At 28.3% G+C, this 20,692-nt stretch overlaps 1 protein-coding gene across 2 annotated transcripts in view; it reads right to left on the bottom strand.

Annotated features, from left to right (window-relative positions):
• Nucleotides 1–1,046: 1,046 nt before the first annotated feature.
• The window catches only part of LOC134725369 (ubiquitin carboxyl-terminal hydrolase 7-like), a 26,238-nt gene continuing 6,592 nt past the window's right edge, over nt 1,047–20,692 (bottom strand). For both annotated transcript variants that reach the window (XM_063589133.1, XM_063589132.1), the window contains exons 8-33: nt 20,373–20,481; nt 19,333–19,463; nt 18,866–18,920; nt 18,420–18,500; nt 18,041–18,131; nt 17,343–17,425; nt 15,873–15,982; nt 14,731–14,884; nt 13,855–13,999; nt 13,217–13,286; nt 11,901–12,032; nt 11,533–11,596; nt 11,059–11,160; nt 10,662–10,761; nt 9,327–9,419; nt 8,988–9,055; nt 8,333–8,487; nt 7,768–7,935; nt 6,923–7,031; nt 6,591–6,668; nt 6,222–6,325; nt 5,670–5,841; nt 5,189–5,236; nt 3,491–3,562; nt 3,000–3,102; nt 1,047–2,528 (exon numbers count right to left, since the gene is read on the bottom strand). In XM_063589133.1, coding sequence (XP_063445203.1) covers nt 2,422–2,528; nt 3,000–3,102; nt 3,491–3,562; nt 5,189–5,236; nt 5,670–5,841; nt 6,222–6,325; nt 6,591–6,668; nt 6,923–7,031; nt 7,768–7,935; nt 8,333–8,487; nt 8,988–9,055; nt 9,327–9,419; nt 10,662–10,761; nt 11,059–11,160; nt 11,533–11,596; nt 11,901–12,032; nt 13,217–13,286; nt 13,855–13,999; nt 14,731–14,884; nt 15,873–15,982; nt 17,343–17,425; nt 18,041–18,131; nt 18,420–18,500; nt 18,866–18,920; nt 19,333–19,463; nt 20,373–20,481 — 2,704 coding nt within the window. In that variant the 3' untranslated portion in view covers nt 1,047–2,421. The remainder of the gene's footprint in view (nt 2,529–2,999; nt 3,103–3,490; nt 3,563–5,188; nt 5,237–5,669; nt 5,842–6,221; nt 6,326–6,590; nt 6,669–6,922; nt 7,032–7,767; nt 7,936–8,332; nt 8,488–8,987; nt 9,056–9,326; nt 9,420–10,661; nt 10,762–11,058; nt 11,161–11,532; nt 11,597–11,900; nt 12,033–13,216; nt 13,287–13,854; nt 14,000–14,730; nt 14,885–15,872; nt 15,983–17,342; nt 17,426–18,040; nt 18,132–18,419; nt 18,501–18,865; nt 18,921–19,332; nt 19,464–20,372; nt 20,482–20,692) is intronic.

Raw genomic sequence — 20,692 nt, 5'->3', positions numbered from 1 at the left:
AAAGGTCAAGTAAAATATTCATGTACAAATCTAACAAACTTTCATCAATTAAAATCAACCAAATATAGTATCATCAACAGAACAAATGTAATCATTCAAGTCTCTTTAGATACAGAATATTGACATTTCATTATTTCCACAGCAAAAATACACTTTTACTGATACTTATGTATAAAAGAAGTATAGGATAATAGTTCAATATCTGAAAGTTCATTAATATGAATAAATGAAAGTCTACAAAAAGTATTTCTATGGTTAGTCCTGAGGTCACGAAGTCTGAAAGAGTATAAATAGTTTTTGTCTGTTTAATTTCTCGTCTTTTAAAGAAAATGTTCTTCCTAATGTTGTACAAAAACATAAATTGAATTATAAAATTTTATGCAATTTCTGGAGAAAAAAAAAACATAAAAAGAGATATTTAGATACGTTGAATAACCTTCAAATCATTATTTATTAGTAAAAAAAAGTATATAAATCAATATACCAAGCCACATATATATTTAGTTTGATAAACACATGCTTCATAATGGTTAAACATGGTTTATAACTATCAAATAATATCACATTTCTATTTCTGAATAAACTAAATACAACTTTTCATTTTTGGTCTTTTCTAATAACTATTTCAAATGAATAAAAAGAGATGTTGGCTGTGCATCAATAAGAGAGTCACACAACAACAAAATGAAACCTAAAGACATCTTGAGGAAAACTAACATATTCAAATTTTAAAAAAAATGTGTGATGTATTAAATAGCCTTGAGTGTAGACAATTGACCAATGAAATTAAGAACGTCAAAAGCACTATAAAAAAATCTTTACTGATCATTAATTTCATTGTCAAGAACATTCTTAAAAATATCAGAAATCAATTAACCAAAAATTACTTCATCACTAGAAAACCAGCAAAGGAAAAAAATGTACCAGAACATTACTTTATACCCCACCAAATTTTGTGGATGTAAAAAAAATATCATTATTTAGGCTGGTTTACAGTACATAACAACTATGCATGCCAGAATTTAAACAATACAAAGTCATATAAAATAACTTTGGTACTGTTACTTTTTTATAACAAAAATCTCTTGTGAAATACCTGCATTTAAACAACCCCCTAAAATAGCACTTATTCTGTTTATGTTATAATAGCTTATCATAAAAGTATTTGTATATTTACAATACTTAATTTACAGATAAAATAGAGGGGAATGACAGGCATGGTCAAACATCATCATAAATACATTCACAATAACTTCATCAGAATTATAAAACAGCATCATACATACAAGATTCTCACACATTCTCAATCACAAAGCCACATACTAACATATGCATTGTTTACACCAGCACTAATGAGTCAGTAACAAATAAATTAACATGCATCCTTAGATGTACTGATTAACCTATTTCACACTGTGCTTCACATTTCTTTCTGGACACTTGTCAGATACTTTAAAACCTCTTTAAAGTTGACTTGTACGAAAACTATAGACTTAACTTCAAATACAACATTCATCTTTAAAATAAAGAACTTGTGAACAACTGCTGCCAATATGTTCTAATATATAATTTCCTATAAAGAGTATATCATTTTATAAGTCATTTTATGAATCATTAAAAGCATAAGTTATTGACTTCTTATTCTAAATTATAATCACTCCTAAATGATATCAGACTTAAGTTTGAACAGGCTTTAATAGTGATAAGTGCCTATTGTTTTATTTCTGGAACAAAATTCTACAGAAAATAGTAATCAATATTATTTCAAATAAATGTATGAAATAATCATTATCACCATGTTGTCTTACAGCATTCAATTCTTTACTTAAGATGGACAAGATGGTAGACTGGTTATATAATTTATTAGCCGACAGTCACATCCTTAAGTAAAATGACGTAACAGGCATTGAAAATGAATTTGAAATACAATATCTACTAGATTACTTGTCTTTTTACCAGTTATCATAAAACAATATTAACCGTCAATAATCACAAAAAGATATGTATTTACAAGTTCCATATATTTCAATCAGTTTTATTATCGTTTCCCCTTTAACAGTTGAATGATTATTCCATTGAAGGAAATAAGAAGAACATTAAAATTCAGAATAAAAGAATTTAATTTCATTTCACATAGCCTACTACATCCGTAATTAAGTTTTCTACTTTCAATTTTTATATTAAAATGAGTAGTATTTGTTTTCTTATTTCAGTATGTTCTATCGTTATAATTTGAGAATTATAATAAAGTTGTCCATCATTAACATTATACACAATGTTAAGTATCCTCCCAGTACATATAGGAACAGTGCTGCGACTCCAGAAGAATGTCACTTAGTGTGGTTAAGCACAGGCATAACAGCGTATAAAAGTTCAATGAACACATGAGAATTAAAATAATGGACTAATGTTCTGTGTGGGTCAGTTGTGTATCTTGATGGCTTTCTCTGAATAAGGAACCTTAGAACGTTTAGGTGTTTTGTTCACATGATCTAGACCTAACCATGGCCTAGCTTGCATACTTGCTCCTGCAAAAGACAGAAAAAATATGTCAGTTGATTCTGCTTGCCATTATTTTAGTATTTATAAAAAAAAAAATATTCATCTATTTCCTTCATTTAAATTACAATATTAAGATGAATTAAGTTTAATAGTAAAGAAGAAATTCAGGTTTACTGCAAGATATTGAACACTTCTTCAAATAAATCAGGTGCATCTTTTATTATCAAACAATTTACACGTCTCTCAAAGACAGGATACTCTCAATGACAGGATAACATGGAATTACTGGTCCTTTTGGACAGCAGCAGGTACTTTGATATTGCTATTGCAGTTATTACGATTGGTCATTTTTAGTCTAGTTTTACTACCAGAGATTAACTGGCCTAGCACCATTTGTTTTTTTATAATCACTGACTGAATGATCATATTGCTTTACATAACTGTTTGAATTTCAGTTTGGTTAAAAATATATTTTCTTATGCTGTTCACAGACTCACCTTGCATTGGATGAGGTTTAAATAGTGAGAGATCTACTTGGACATCATTTTCTTCATCAGAAATATATTCTACCTTTCCCATTACAACAATGGCAAACTTGTACTAAAAAAAAGAAATCATTGTTAGGTTATCTATATATTTTCTTAAAATTAAGCAACCTAGTATTTTCTAGATAAGCCCTTACAAGTAACGACAAGATTTTTTATTCAATTTTTAGATGCCAATAATGTCATCAGAACAAATAAACTATTTTCCTTAATATGATAAACTCATATTCTCCTTCAGGTGTTTAACCTTCATATTTACCCCCTTAATTATTGTTTATGCAATTATTGTAATGCTAAGTAAGACCCTTTGTCCACTTCCTCCTTTATTATCAAGAACTATTATGTCTTACAGAAGTCATCCTAATTTTGTAGAAAGTATTGGTTTTCTTAACATTTGTCATTTCTATATTCTACATACATGTAGATACAGAAATTAAACTTACCTTTTCAAAATCTTTTTCTGTTATTTCTAATTTCTTTTGAATTCTTTCTTTAACTGTTGAAAACTTTTCACCCTTCACAAAATAAAACAAAGATAAGTACGACATTGATAAATATCGAATTGTAAGTTGCTAAATAAAAATTTACAGAATTACAATTTTTTAATTGACTTTCATTGTTATGTGTGTTTTGATGGATCTTTTACTTGTGTGTTTTAAAGGAGATCATCTGTAACATAGATTAAGAAAGTTCGCTGGTCATGTTTTCGAATTTATGTCAGATTTTCAGAATCCTCTGGTTTTATTTATTTGAATGTCTTAAAAAATATTGTCCATTAACCCCCATTTTTCTTTTTAATAATCTTTTACATGTATAATTATAAGCCATCTGTTAAAGTCTTATAAAATCTTTGTTATTTTTTACTGTGCCTATCCAATAAGCTTTGTGGTAGAGAATTACCTATTGCCTGACCAGTTTAAAAAATTGTCAATACAATTTGTCCATTTAAATTGTAGAATAGGTATTGTGAGAGCTATTATCAACAGGTGGTCATTTAACTACCTGTAGATTTATTTACCTGGTTTGTTTTTGACAGAGCTAATTTAAATGAATGATACATGTAGCTAGCTTGCTTTCCTCATGTTTAATGTCCTGAATGAACTATTCTATTTAGGTATGGGACATTTTACATTAAATACAATATTTGTTCTTTTTAATCAAGATATTTATTGTAAATTTATTCATTTTGCTTACAATCACAAATAAATCATTGCTGGTATATCCCACTTTCATAATGAAGAATAAAGCACTGAAATTTCTATTCCATATAAGCCATTTGTACTTTTTTTGATATATTGAAAATAAATTTTTAACAGTAATTCCAATTGAAGTAGATCCTGAATATTAAATGAAACTCAGCATCACTACTATTCCATTTCAGGAATCTTAATATAACATAAATATATCCCATTAGAAAACACGACGCCACACATAATTCATCTTGTAGAATTATTCACATATCCAAAAAAATCCATTTCACAAACACTTTAATTCCATTCAGGAATCAAAAACTCAAAATACATCCCACATTAAAAACACCATGAAGCAAACATATATCTCCTTTTTTATAACTTAAATCCACTGATTGAAATTTCCATCTTGACTATTTAGAGACACAAAAAGAAATGGCTTAAAATGTCCCATATCTAAATAGAATAGTCTATTCATGACATTGGTCATGATGCATGAGGAAAGCAAGCTAGCTATCGGTCATATAAATTTTACCTTTTAGAAATAGTGAATATTTTTTTTACTGGGTAGTTAAATGACCACCTGTTGATGAGCTCTCACAATACTTATTGTACAATTTAAATGGACAAATTGTGTTGACAATTTTTTATTCTGGTCAGGCAATAGGTATTTAAATACCCCAAAGGTGATGAGATAATGACAGTAATAGTTTTTGAGAAGATAAACTTGTCAATGAAATAAATAGCCACAAAAAATCAAGAGACCATTTTCACCCAAAAATTTCAATGGCTAATATCTCAAACAAGCACACAGACCTATATATATATTTTTCGCTCTTTTGATTCATTAATTAATTCCCTATCAATAAATACTAATATAAGAAACTGAGTAGCGAACTTCCTTTACAGTGTTAAACATTTTTATATATATATGAACACGAAATAACATACCTGTTTAATTTTTAACAGAAATGGTACACCAAATGTAGAATAAACTTCCTGCAAAGAAAAACAAACAGTTATATCATATGTGTAACAAACAGTAAAAGCAGAGTATATGTTATTATCTATAACAGAAATCCTTAAATTTGTCAAAACCAGTTAAATTAAGTTTACAATAAGTGATGAAATTTCCCCCGAATATTTAGCTGAATGGATAATTGAATAGATAATAAACCAATCATAGTTAATGAATAATGTATAACTATTCAGTAACGGATTGCTTATATTTATAACTTTCAGTTGCCTATATAAATAGTGTGTCAATGTTAATCCTATGTTTTGTCCCTGAAGATAAGTGTATGACCAACTAGAACTTGTTAGGCTATGAATTATTACGAAGTTAAGTATGTGGAATTTTAGCAAAATAGGATAAATCCTGTATGTTACTTTAAATGTTATAGTAATAAAACATATATATACAAACTCATACCTTATGAAAATGTGCAACTGGAATGAGAGTTTCATTGTCTTTCAGAGTGACTTCCTCTTTTGGAATCTCTTCTATACGATATGTCTTTGTAGAGCCACTCATATTTATGGCATCTAATAATGTTTCTTCTTTTTGTATGGAGTAAATTTTATTACTGATAACTTCTAACAACCTATTGAATTGAAAAAAAAACATTTTGAACAATAAATATTTAAGCAAGTTCATTTGGTCTTCTTTGTAAATATTTACTTCAATATGAAATGAAACCTAATATAAAAATTTCTAGAAAAAAATGTATGTATGTATGTAAAAAAGTTCTGACTAGTTATTTACCAAATATAAACATTTCTTTAATCTGTATCATGTATGTAAATCTATATTTTAACATCTCATTTTATCATGTGAATCCGATGAAACTGCCACATAAACTAAGAGGTAGATTTGTATGGTTGACCACATAGATGTGCAGCAAATGTCTATATATATAAAGTCAGGATATTTTTTCTGTTAATGCTGGAAGCTCTGTTTACAATAGTTAGATTATATGTGTACCTCAGTTTGTCAGAGCCATCTGGTTCTAATTCTACTTGTTTCTTTGCTTCATCAAATAGGTCTGTTACTTTACCATTCTTACTAGGATATAAAACTAATTCTTTCTAAAAAGAAAACAAAGAAAGATCTTATGCAAATGACATGTAAATGTATAGATAAAAGTTCATACATTCAAATTTTCATATAATTGAAATTACTTCAAAAGTAAAGACTTTTCACATATCCTACCTCTAATTTACAAAGACTTGTAATACTTCATTTTCTACATCTTTATGCAGCTCATAGTTAAATCCATTTCTATTACAATTAAAAAGAAATGTTAAACATATCTCCATCATTTTCGCTGCTTATAATAGTAGAAAATCTTACCTCTTCTTTTAACTTGCTGGTAACCCATGTACATTTAAACTGTTTCTTGTTCTCTAATTCATTTATTTTTATATTTAACTGCAAAGAAAGAAAATTATTGATATCATACTATTGACAGATGCATCCTTTGCTAACAATATGATAAGGATACTGGTAGTGGGCAATATAAGTAAAAGGTCTGTCCAGTCAGTGAATTATTTCACATAGATCTATTGTCCTTAACAAACTTCTGTTTAATAAAAGAGTAAAAGCATTTCATGAAATAAATCAGGCCATGATTTACATATTTATCAAAGATCTACATAATCAAATCTAATATTTGGCCTACTTACTTGCTGATAATATAATTTTCTAGGTTGCCGTGGTTTAGCATATAATAACAGATCTTTAAGGTTTCCTTCATATGTACATCTAATAGGATTACCAGGTCCTTCCCGATAACTGAAAAATTAAAAAATAAATGTGTCAAAAACCATCATCCATATAATATAAATCAATAGTTAACAAAATTTACTGGAAGATACAATTCTAACTAAATTCTTGAAAAATATAAAAATTGCTGTCAGTTTTGTGAGAAATATCAGGTAAATATTTCATAAACTTCCATCTGAACAATTTTCCTTAAAAACTAACAATTCTCAGACAATTCAACGGGTTTATCACTTGATAGAATTTCAACAAGAAAGCACAGAAAAATCAAAAATCAAAGTACTGTTCTCATTCCATTAGCAGTGTTTAAATGTGATAACCTTGAAAATGGCAGTCCTACAACAGACTGGGGAGAACACTGTGTTGTTTTATTTTGAGTGCATGAATGGACTCTGTCATTGCACCCAAATCATCTGTTTCATCCATACAAAATATGATAGGGACAAGGCATTCATAATTCTTTCTGAATAAATTCATCAAGTGTGTGTGGTATGAAAAACCTTGAAATATAAGATTTTACCATACAACATCTTCACAATTATGAAAAGAGAACAAATTTTTGCCTTTATTTTTATATGAATAAATAGTTTATTGTACATCTAAAGGTCAAAAGGAATTATGAATAATGATGTGTCATTATTTCATATTCAGATGCAGTCCTTCATTCACTTGTTGCATGCAAATTCTAAACCAATTTAAAATACCTAATTTATGTATTTCTCAATATATAAAGAAGCTTCAACTATACCTCTGAGGTTTGAAAAACTGTAGTAAATAAGGATCCGTTTGTAAATAAGTTGCTACAGCATTTGCCATCTGTTCATAGTTCATTCTAAGAGACAGATCTAATGAGAATCCTGGATCATTTGGGATTGCTTTATCACAGAATATCACTTCTACTCTATAGTACAAGTCTCTGAAAATAGGAAGTGTAATACGAGTTAATAGTGAAAAAGGTTAAATATCAAAATACTTATGACAAACAATAAATTTCATAACATAATCAAAATATATTAAACAGATGAACTCATGAAACTACAAATATTCATTGAGCCATGTATGTACAAATATGCTATTAAACTTTAGATAAAATGTGACAATGCATTTCCTCTAGTTATATTTTTTTACATGGTTTCAGAAGTTTATAAGTTTTATAGTTACAATGTATGATAAACAAATACATGAAGTTGTACAGTGCGTTGTATTATTATATCAGATGTATCTAATTTGACAACAGCTTAACTTCCCAAGTTCTTGCAGCAAAAATACAGATTTTGGAACATTTCTATTAACAACACTTGTACAATACTTACTTGAAATAATCCCTAGCAGTAGGAAGGTCATACTGATGGATGTCCATCCCATCTTTTTGAAAGACAATTATATCACCATCCATAAGCTCTTCTAAAGATTTTTCTATTGGTAAATCATGACTTTCTATCCTCTCTACCATATTTGGTTTTACTTCCTGTAAAAAACAATATCTTTAAATACCAGCACAATCAAAAATATTAATTTTACAAATACTTTTAAATATGATCTATTATCAAACACATACATCTTAACATGGGACCACAGAAATCCAGCTTATGACGAGTATAAAACAATTAGAAATTACAGCATTAAATTTCAATAAACTTTTATATGGTCGAATAAAAACAACAGAATTAACAGGTCAGATTGACCCTTTTAATCTTCTGCTTCAAGTTTCAATGAATACTATGAAACTCAGTGGAAGAAGCTGAATGAACAATCATACATGAAAATGCTGTGTTTCTAAAAAAAAATTTCAATGTTTGTATTTGGTTTTGTTTTCATTTATGATACACTAGAATAGGTTCAAATCAAAACACCATGAAATACGTTGAATGCAGCTCTTATAAATATATTTAACAGTATTATATAATATATTTATTGTTGTTAGTCAGTCAATTAGTGTTAATATTTATCATGTATCAGACAAGTTACCTCAAACAGCAACAGTGGTGTACCAACGGGAAAGCCTGCTCTCCTACATAAATCTGGTAACAACTCCGCTGTAATATAAAACAACATTATTTGAATTGTGATCTTTTACATATATTGGAAATATTTTATTTACAATGCAACCCAAATACCTTTTACTTTTAACATTTATCATTTCTTACTTGAAATTTAAATTCAGAAAACTTGTTTGTTGCCTGTTATATAACAGATAAAATATCAACTAGGTTTATAAAATGTAGATAAGATAAAATATCCAATAAAAAAGATTCTGAGCTATATTAACCTTATTGTATATAATTGTCAAGACTATTTGTAAAATACCTGTTTTAGCTGTTATTGGAACATACGTATGTCCACAAAAGGATATTGTTTTCCTCTTTGGATCATAAAGTTTAAGAAATATCAGAACATCACCTGTAGATAAAAAGATAGTTCAATAAACAATGAGTTTGTGCATCATGTTTCTAGAATTTAAATCATAAAATTATGTTGTATGCACTGACAATTACATAAAAGTCTAAGTCCCTGAATATCCATTCCTTATTCTTTCTTTTCGTTTCATTTATACACTATCCATCAGATATGTGTTTTTTATGTACAATTCATTTATACAACAAGATCTATTTGATTTTTTGTATATGCATAATTCATTTATACAACACTATCCATTTGAAGTGTTTAATACGCATAATTCATGCATACAACAATTCCCATTTGATGTGTTTTATATGCATAATTCATTTATACAACACTATCCATTTGATGTGTTTTATATGCATAATTCATTTATACAACACTATCCATTTGATGTGTTTTATATGCATAATTCATTTATACAACACTATCCATTTGATGTGTTTTATATGCATAATTCATTTATACAACACTATCCATTTGATGTGTTTTATATGCATAATTCATTTACACAACACTATCCATTTGATATGTTTTATATGCATGATGCTTTTGTACAACATGATCCATTAAATATACGTCTTATATGCTTAATTCATTTATACAACACTATCCATTAGATAGGTCTAATATGCATAATTAATTTATACAACACTATCCATTAGACATGTTTTCTATGCATCATTTAATTTATACAACAATATCCATTAGACATGTTTTCTATGCATCATTTAATTTATACAACACTATCCATTAGATGTGGGTGTTTTTTTTAATGATAATTCACTTATAAATGATCCATTTGATGTTTTAAATGCATAACTCATTTATACAACCCTAACCATTAGATATGCCTATATGCATAATTCAATTTTACAACAAGATTCATTTGATATTTTCATATGCATAATTCATTTTTACAATATGATCCATTTGTTGTGTTTTATATACATTATTTATTTATACAATACAGCATGATCCATTCAATAAGATATATATAGGCATAATTCATTTGTACATGATCCATATGTTGTGTTTTATATGCATATATCATTTGTTCAGTGCTATTTATTAAAAGTTTTATATGCATAATTCATTTATTCAGTGCCATCAATTAGATGTTTTCTATGCATTTGTATAGAAAACCATAAGCTATCAAATTAAATATCATGCAACTACAAACATAGTTTGTTAATTTTTCATCCATTTGACATTTCCTAAAACAGCTTTGGCTATACATACTATCTTTATCAAACTGTGGAAGTTCTTTCAAACCACTCTCAGGGTTTAATGTTTCTACAAATACTGTCCATGGATTTTCATTATCAGCAACATCAAGAACCTGTAATACAAACATACAGACATAAATACATTTAATGTTATTCATAAGTACCTTTACTACATGGTTGTCATTATTAATGTACAGCTATGTGATATTTAAAGTTCTTTTGGCAAATTGGCACAAAGCAATACCTCAATACAAATCAATAACCTGTATTATATAGTTGAAATTTTGATTTTCTTAATATGCAAATCTTTTTTTCTTTATTCCCATTTCCATCTTTTTAAAATGATGATGCAAAAGTAGTATTTGCAAAAATAATACACACAACATACAGGCATTGCTAAAATCACTTACAGTTTTATTAAGATTAGCTTCTAAATCCAGTAACGTAGGTCGGTAGGTTTGATTCTGACGAAATTGGAAAGGCCAAGGCCGTATCTGTGTAACCGGGTATTTCTGAAAATAATAACAATATTAATATTAAATCCTGAAGAATAACATTGTTCTATTAAATAATATAAAACGTCTAATGTAGGTCATGAAATTCAAAACATTAAGTCAAAGGAAGAAGTTGAAAATATTCTGGCACAAATAAGAAGTATAGAACAGGGAAAAAAAATTGAATAAAATCATTTGTTTCCCTTCCTCAAAAGGCTAAACACCTCAAAATATAATAATTTTCAAACCATGAAATGCTGGTTAAGAATTTACACAAGTAAATTTATTCTTATACACACGTTTGATTGTTGAATCACAGTATGTTGATTAATATAAGTTATCTCTTGTTTGCAATTCTGATAACACTCAATGATATACCTTAAAACTTACCATATTATCTGCTAACATGTGCATAAATTCTAAAACTGTGGATGATTTTTTAACTTTAAAGTTTCTGAAATAGATCAAACACTCATACTGAATAAATATGTACATAACATAGGAATTCCTACAGTTTAGCACTTACATGTGGCTATAAAAAATAAATTGCAAGATTGCAAAACTGATATAGATTCCAATCATATAACAATATTTTATTTTTTCTTCATAAAATGTTTGCTGTCTTTTCAGCTTTAACAATATTATTTTTCTAAATCTTCACTTACTTCTGATGCAGCTATTAGTATTACAAAGCATAACAAAAGTGCCAAAGTATAATAAAAGACTAACATTTCCAATATTTTCTATAGCAAACTTACCTAAAATTAATTTTATCACCATCAAAGAGATCATTTCCCTGATGTCCATTAAAATTATCATCAGTCACAACCTGAATGTTCATATATAAATGTGCTTCTGTTCGCTCTTTTCTCTTCTGTGCTTCTAGTCTCCTAAAATTAACAAAAACTGGAAATAAAATATCATGTTAACGTGGCACAAGAAAATAAAGTACTGAAATGATAAATGGAACAACACAATGCAAATTAGTTTCTGATGTACCAACAGTGGATCAGAAATTCATAACAACCATTAAAACAATAATTACTGAACTATATTAATGACTTGTTGAATAATGGTAATTTCACTACAGTGATCAATAGCCTGTCAATTCTAGAGACTGCTAGTTGAAACCCTGTTCATAGCCAGGTGTACATCTTCAACCTTTATTGACATTGATTGGCAATTGTCCTACAGAAGGTTCCCTCTTGCTTCTCATGCTTACTTAACCAATAAAAACTTGTTGCCATCAAAATTGACAATTGAATGTACTTAATACCATCTGCCTAAAACTGTTGGGTTCCTTGTCTCACATGATTTAATATGCTATCAAATAAACGTTGTCAAAACTGTTTAAACACAAGACATGTAAGGCTCTACTATCTCTATTTTTAAATATTTAATAAATTTTAACATCATGAATTTTTAGAGAAAAGTATTTTGTGAATAAAATCAAATGATAGGTAAAAAAATATTTATATACAGAAGGTATGTCTGAAAGTAGATTTGCTGCTTCAAACATTTAATGAAACAGAAATAAGTACTACTTTTATGTTAATATCACACCTGTGCAAAGGTTAACCAATCATTCAAAGATAGGTAACTGATATCAGGTGTTCTCATATTAAACCAACAATTCAAAGATAGGTAACTGATATCAGGTGTTCTCATATTTAACCAATCATCTAAAGATAGGTAACTGATATCAGGTGTTCTCATATTACACCAATCATTCAAAGATAGGTAACTGTTATATGGTGTTGTCATATTAAACCTATCATTCAGAGATAGGTAACTGATATCAGGTGTTCTCATATTAAACCTATCATTCAGAGATAGGTAACTGATATCAGGTGTTCTCATATTAAACCAATCATTCAGAGATAGGTAACTGATATCAGGTGTTCTCATATTAAACCAATCATCTAAAGATAGGTAACTGATATCAGGTGTTCTGGTATTAAACCAATCATCCAAAGATAGGTAACTGATATCAGGTGTTCTCATATTTAACCAATCACATAAAGATAGGTAACTAGTATCAGGTGTTCTTATATCAAAAAGAAGGTTTACATACCTTTCTTCAGCCAATCTTTCAATCAATGAGTCAGGAATGTCTTTTTCACTCACACTTACAAGTAAATCCTCTGGAAAATAACAGTTTAACATTAGAAGGAAAACCATACAAAATTTGTGTCCAAATTAAGATCGACCTTCCTGTCTACCTGGTCTATCTTGTTTTTCTAAATTTTTTTCTATTTGAAAGCTATTTTTAAAATATATGAAAGATCTTACAAAAAATAAAACTTATAGCTTGAACAACACCTGAGCTACATCAGATAGAAATGGACATAATACAAATGAAGATCAATACATCTTGTATTTAACCTACTTTGGTTTGAAAAAAAATGTTTATGGAAAGTCTTATTGTTTGAAATTCTAGCTGTTATGAAAACCTTACAACATATCAAACTTCCATTTTTTATTTTGTAATTTTGTTTTTGAATGTTACATAAAGATTCAGTCTTCTTCATGTACATGTAGAATACATGCACTTGCATAAGATCTATTTCTATCTGACGTAGCTTGGCTATAATAATAGCAGAGAAGTTTATTCAGTTAAAAACTGTCTCTCCATTTATATGCATTATGTTTATTAGCATTGTTTTATAGCACTAATCATTTAATGACTTAGTACTGTTGTAGATTACTTACCCTTACAAGATTCTCGTATATACACCAACATATATGCATTTGTACAATGTTTTACATTCATCTCTTCATCCTGACCACCAAAATTGTTATCTATTCCTTCAGACTTTGTACATCGTGAAACTACATCATCATCAAACTTGCACCACTAAAAATAAGATTAAATTCTAATTATTCTAAAACTGACAACAGATGTTCATCAATTACACGTCCGTCAGAGCTTAACAATAAATTCTTATTTTGCTATGCTATTTCCAAAAATACTAGTAAATTTTAATGATTTTAATAGAAATGGTCAGAAAACTGTTTTGTTTAAAAGGTGAATGAAGCAGCAAATGGACCCTTTATTTTTTCCTGGGAGCAAAACAAATCAGTGCTATCCTCCTAAAGTGGTACTTAACACTACAGGGAGATAACTCTGTAAAATCAGCAAAACATTTTAATAAAGTTGTATTGTTAAGGAGATAATAAGCTTCTCAATGATCAAAATGAGTGTTTGTCAAACTGCTATATATCCAATGAAATTTTTCTAAGTGTGTGGGTCAAGCTTTTTAAAATTATTATATTTTTATTAAAGGTTCAAAGTTAATATTTTGTAAAAATAATATGAAAATCAAACAAACCAATTTAATTTTAGGCACCTTAACCAACAGCGAACAGGATAGATAGGCAGTTATTTATTCCTGTAAGCACTACTTACAAATGTGATTGCTGCATTTATAAAGCATCAAGTTGACAGTATTATTTTCTGTAAAATCTTCATAAAAGCTTTGTTGAGACTATTTTAAAGTTCTCTTTTAAATAAGACATTTATGCACTTTTAGAAATTGTGAGACAAGTCTGTTTTTATAATGCTTCATATCCATATTTATCACATACCTTTCCATCTCCTTTAGGGTTAATATATACAACATAATGCCCCCCATGGTTGTCCCCACTATGTACAAGCACTGCATGTAATACATAATTGGCAGGTGTTTTATCTTTCTTATTTTGGTATTTATCTAAACAGAGTCTCTCTGGAAATTCAAATCTGAAAATATACAATAATAAATAGGTTTAACTGGATGTTGGTAAATATATCAATTATATCTAAATAAAGATACCTCATTGCTGCAATATGCTAAAGATGAGTGCCATTCTAAACTTTAAACATATTGATTAGTAAGGCTGCATTTAATCTAAATAAAATACCCTTGTTATGAACAAACATGACAATATTTAGGCATTTGTATTTTAACAAAATGTAGATCAATAGATGGGGAAAATGTGTAATTCACATTTCATTAGATGTTTAGAATGTTGTTCTCTGCCCTTCAGCATGTAACTCCTTTGACATAAAAATTTCTTCATTAAATGACGGAAAACTTCAATGCAGACTCATATATCATACTTTTTACAGTTAGATAATAGAATACCTAGATCAAAAACGCTTAACTTACTGAAATCCAAAATCCTTATTCTAAAATTGCCAAATACTTTAAACCTTTTTCAAGGAACTGATATAAGCTGGAATAGCGTGAACTGTAGAATTTGAATTCAATTTTTTATTTCTCCACAATTCCCTGCAAAAAGATTCTTCATTGTTAAGTTTCTGATAACATAACAAAATAAAGGCACTATATTTTTTTTTAGGTTAAATCAAATTTAATAACTTAAATCATGATCTACACATTTTAAGTTAAGAAGCTACCTAACTATTAAACAAATCGAAAAATGCCTGCATCAAGCTACATAGATAAATGAAAAGAACAACTGTACTGTTCCTTTGCTTTTTGTGTTTTTTTTAAATTTTGTTTAATGGTTTGATACCCCATATCCTTTGTTTTTCTACCATGATAACATTAATTATAGAACTGTTTTCAAGCACTGAATATTTTACCACAAATTAATGTACTGTTTGAAAATGTTTCAATTTCTAACTAAATAATAAGTGTCCACATCTTTGTTGATATTGATACCTTCCAATACATTATCACTCAAATTTAGGTTTTTTTTTTGTACACTAACAACAACCTTACTTTTCATTGATTTTGACATAAGCATCAGCCATTGGATCATACATAAATCTGAGGAGATGAAGATGAAGAATAGGTGGAAAGCTTACAAAGACAACACCTTTCTCAGCTTCCTACAAAATAAACAATAAATACAGGTTAAATTGGTCTAACAGGAGTCCATGTTTTATTTTCAACTAAAATTATAAGAAAGATGAATGCTATATTGGAACATATTAGACATAACAATGTATGAACATCCAACAGTTGAGTATCAATCAATGAATGGAGGTTATTAAAATTAACACCTAACATGAAATTTAAACATTATTTAATGAATGGCTATCATTTATTTTGACTTTATTGAACCATAAAACTAATTTTTGACTCTTCACATTGAATAATCCGCGTAGCGGATTATGTAAAATGTGAAGAGTCAAAAATTAGTTTTATGGTTCAATAAAGTCAAAATAAATTATTGCCATTTATTATAAATAAATTTCTATAAAAAAAATAGCCTCAAGGTACTTGTAATACTATTTATATTAAAACAATAACAAGGTAAACACATGTTGGCGTGTGTATACACAATGTCAGAGTGGGCGTGTCTCCATGAAAATTGATAACATTGAAAATAAAACTAATACTTTTAACCAATCACAAGACAGTAAATATACCAAATTTATTTATTCATTAATAATGCAGTACATACAAAACATTATTGTTATGTTCCAAATTTCAAAATATCATAAATATGTGAAATTTTGCAGCAGGAATTCTGTCCAATTAAAATGTATGCTTAATGTGGCATTTACAAGATTCAAAATTGACTGCCAGTTCTAAACTAGATAAAACAAATGAAGCTAACTGATATTTATGTGTTACATCTATAAAACATCAGAACTGAACTTAAAGCAAATTTTTGTCAATGTCAAATTCCCAACTGATGGTGGCAACTCTTTAAATACATTATAGTGGTACTGCTCTTACTATATAAAGTCATAAGAAACCTCAAATTAAAAAAATAATGCATGTTTTTTTATAACTCGATGGATAGTTTTCATTATAAAACTTAAAGAACATTTTTCTGTATGCAAAGTGACCTCAGTGTGACCCATCTTGTAAAAATCTGATGATCGCAATATGCATGGATGTCCTTAAAATAAACTATTATCTGATTGTACATGTTAAACACCTGCTCAATATCCATACCTTTTTTGTTTATTGTTGACAGACAGGTGACAATCGTAAAACTTCGGTTTCAAAACACGAACTTTAATTACCTGCCATATTTTCACAACAACAGTGACCCATTGAAAAAAAAATTGACGATAATACGAAATTTTGTATAAAAAAAAATGATAAAGTCATGCACAGAAGACTAAGATAATGATTATTTTCATCGGTCACTCATTTTTTATGACTTTAAATACACATGCCTATTGTAATGCGCCTGCTGAGTTTAAAACAGCCGTAAAGGTTTTACCATCTTACCTGGAGGCCATTTTCCCCAGCATCATATTTGTTATCACCCTCAAGAGATTCTTGTTTCACATAATCATCAAATGATTCATAAACTGAAATTTAAAATGAAACATTTTATTAAAGATTATCATGAGCTTGCCTCTTTTGCTTCAAAAACATAAAATTGGTGTTTTTCAAAAAGAGGATAATTCATAAGAGTTTCACACATATGTCATCCATTTCATTTAAGTGGATTGCACTTTTTCCGATACTTTTATCCCTTCCGTTTTTAAGACCTATACCAAACAGGAATTTCAATGTTCTATTCAACATCTGACCTAGCTATGACATATTGTTCAAGTCATTTATAAATTTTCATCTGATGTCTTTATATACTTGTTTCTACAGCTCAAAGGAAATGTAGTGATCAGGAATACTCAAAATTGTCTATAAATAAGAATATTAAACTTTCCTCTGACATTTTGTAAATATTAACTTTAAATGGTTATTTCACTTATAAATTTGTATTACTGACGACCAAGCAAGTGTTCAGTTTTATTAGTGACACACTTTCTATTTTCTGTGGTCAACTTCAAATTATATCAGTAATGAGTATATTTATATGAGTCAATTATTTTGTGATGTCCAATAAATCATAAAATTTTGAAATTCATTCTATTTGACTATTATTATATTAAAATATAATTTTGTATTTATGCTTTCCTTACCATTCTTTTTTCCTTTGACATTTAGCTGAATATCATAAAATGCCTCTTCCTTCTGAGAACAATATTCAACATGCTTACATCTGATGTAAGACTGAAACAAAATACAATCATTTATAAATCTTAAACATTTGTATCTATTTTCATGTATCTTACAAGAAAAATGAAACGGTGCCTATGTGACATTTAGAACAGAATTAAATGAGAATTTTAATGTCCTATAATCTTGGAACCATATTTTTTTATAAATATTATTTGCATTGAAATCATTTTCATCCAATTTGAGCATTATTATATCTTTATAGGTTTTTAATCAGCTTTTTTCATTCAAGCATGTAAATGAATCATCAACACATCATGAAAATTATAGTAGTATACTAACCAACATTTTGCCCTCAAAAAGCCTTGGTATTGTTCCATCCACTACTGTATCCTTCATTTTACTCTCCATATTTTCCAATAACTGGAAGATAAATCAACAAATTCCTGAACACTTGTGATTTTTTTTTAACAGAAATGAGGAGGGCATTTCCTAGGAGAACTAAATGGGTTTTTTTTGGTAAAAAGTTATAAGCACTTGAAAACACATTTAATCATTTTGTCTCAAATTCTGATCAAATTTATCTTTTTCTACCTGCTTTTTCTTCCAAAAAGAGAAGTCATGATCTCTTCATTACTTTTTTCACAATTCTACTTATATTACTTCCATGCTGTTATATTGCCTACACCCTGAATATTAATGAATAAAACATGAAAATATACAGAAGGCTGTAACAGGAGGACTAACAGTTCTTTAAGATTAAATTATAAGTCAAATCTTATACTTACCACTCTACACAACTCTTGTACATCATGCTGCATAAATGTGTCAAAAGTTTCCCACCTAAAACACAAATGTATAGACATAATCATCAAGACAACTGAAGAGTTGATTAAAACTATTCTAACGCCATTTCTAACTTAATTATCTAACTGATTTTCTGTCTCGTAAATATTTAAAAATTATACACATGATATGATAGAAATTCACTTTATCGTATAGTCTTTTCAGATAAAATATTAGCCTCAGAGACAATATTAATTAAGAAGATCTAAATGACAAACTCATGAAAACAAATTTCATGTTCTGATAAAACAATCCAGAGGGCTTCAATATATCATTGATAACAAAAGATGGCATGTAAAGCTAGGCTACTTTAAATTTCTTTATAATCGATGACTGATCTTAGCTTTCCAAAAAGTGTTAGCTTTATTTTCTTCTGAATTCATAACTGTTCAATTTACAACAAGCATACCCAAATGACTTTGTGAGTTTCTTTGTTCCTACAGGTTTATCACCAAACTGCAGCTCATAGAATACTCTCTGTAAGGACAATGGAACACTCTTCTCTGGGTCATCACTCTCTGTAGGCATCAAATAGGTGGCCTAAAATAAATATATTGTTGTAAATCATTTTGTTGAGTCCTATAAGATGATGATATTAATCTGGTGAACAACATGCATGAAAATGTAAAATGGTCAAATGTGAAGATTAGGGAAATTCTACTATATTGACAGATTGCATTAACCAAAAAAATAGATAACACTGTTATCTGACAAAACACTAAAAAATTTATAGAAGTCATCTACCTTTTTCCAACACCTAGTATTTATAGAAAATCAAAATATGTACAAAATTGTAAGGAAGAAAGTTAATCTTGTACTTGTTTAATATTTTCATGAGCCAAATTGTTTTTGGTTTTGTTTAGGCACTGGCCTTTGAAATCATTCGAGGTAATTTTGTTATTTATCTTACATAAGAAAATAACAAACCAATCCATCATGAACTATAAGACATGGAAGCATTTACAAGACAATTTTTCATATAGTCATCTTTCAAAGGACACAAATCCCATGAAAACTTTCTATCAAATGATTTTGAATGGATTCAGAATACTGATAATATGAAACTGTTTCCCCCCCCCCTTTTTTTTTTTATCAAATTCAATACAAAAATGCAAAAATGACAACACTTACAAGGCAATTATACACTCCAATATATATTTTGGCACAGGTTTGTTTAAAAACATTTAAAATATTGTCAATATAAACCTTTCTTATAAATTTTATCCCTACTCCTGTAAGCACTGTAAGGGTGAGAGTTCTTTTAAAGCAGATTGAAAACCACACCATATCAAGACAAGTAACACAGAACACTTTTCTTCCAAGGAAGACTGAAATTTCAGAAAAAGTATAATGCGAAAAACACCAAAAACATTTAAAGTTTTCTTTGATCAAAAGCTGAAACATATAGTTCAGGAAAAAAAGAAAGGATAATCAACAGAAGGAAGTTACCTTTCTTAATTTGTTAGTAAAATAAAGGGTCTGCAACAAAGAATTCATATAGCATGTTGCTCCTTGGTTCTTCAATCCAACAAAACCAGTATGCTTCTTTGAGTCCCAACTGGAATAAGATAATCAATAAAAATATTAAATTTCATTCATATTCATAGAAATTTTTATTTGTTATTTCATGAAGATAATTTTTATAACAGAAAGAATATTTTTTTTAACAATTCCTTCAACTTTTTCTTTATTTTTAAGGGAATATCAAAATTACCTTAGTGATGATAATGAATCAATGTCATATGACCAGTGTCTGTTACATAAATATA

The sequence above is a fragment of the Mytilus trossulus genome, chromosome 7, assembly GCF_036588685.1.
Source record: "Mytilus trossulus isolate FHL-02 chromosome 7, PNRI_Mtr1.1.1.hap1, whole genome shotgun sequence".
Classification (NCBI taxonomy): Eukaryota; Metazoa; Mollusca; class Bivalvia; order Mytilida; family Mytilidae; genus Mytilus; species Mytilus trossulus.
Note: the sequence above shows the minus strand (reverse complement) of the source record. Positions and strands in the feature narration are given on the sequence as shown.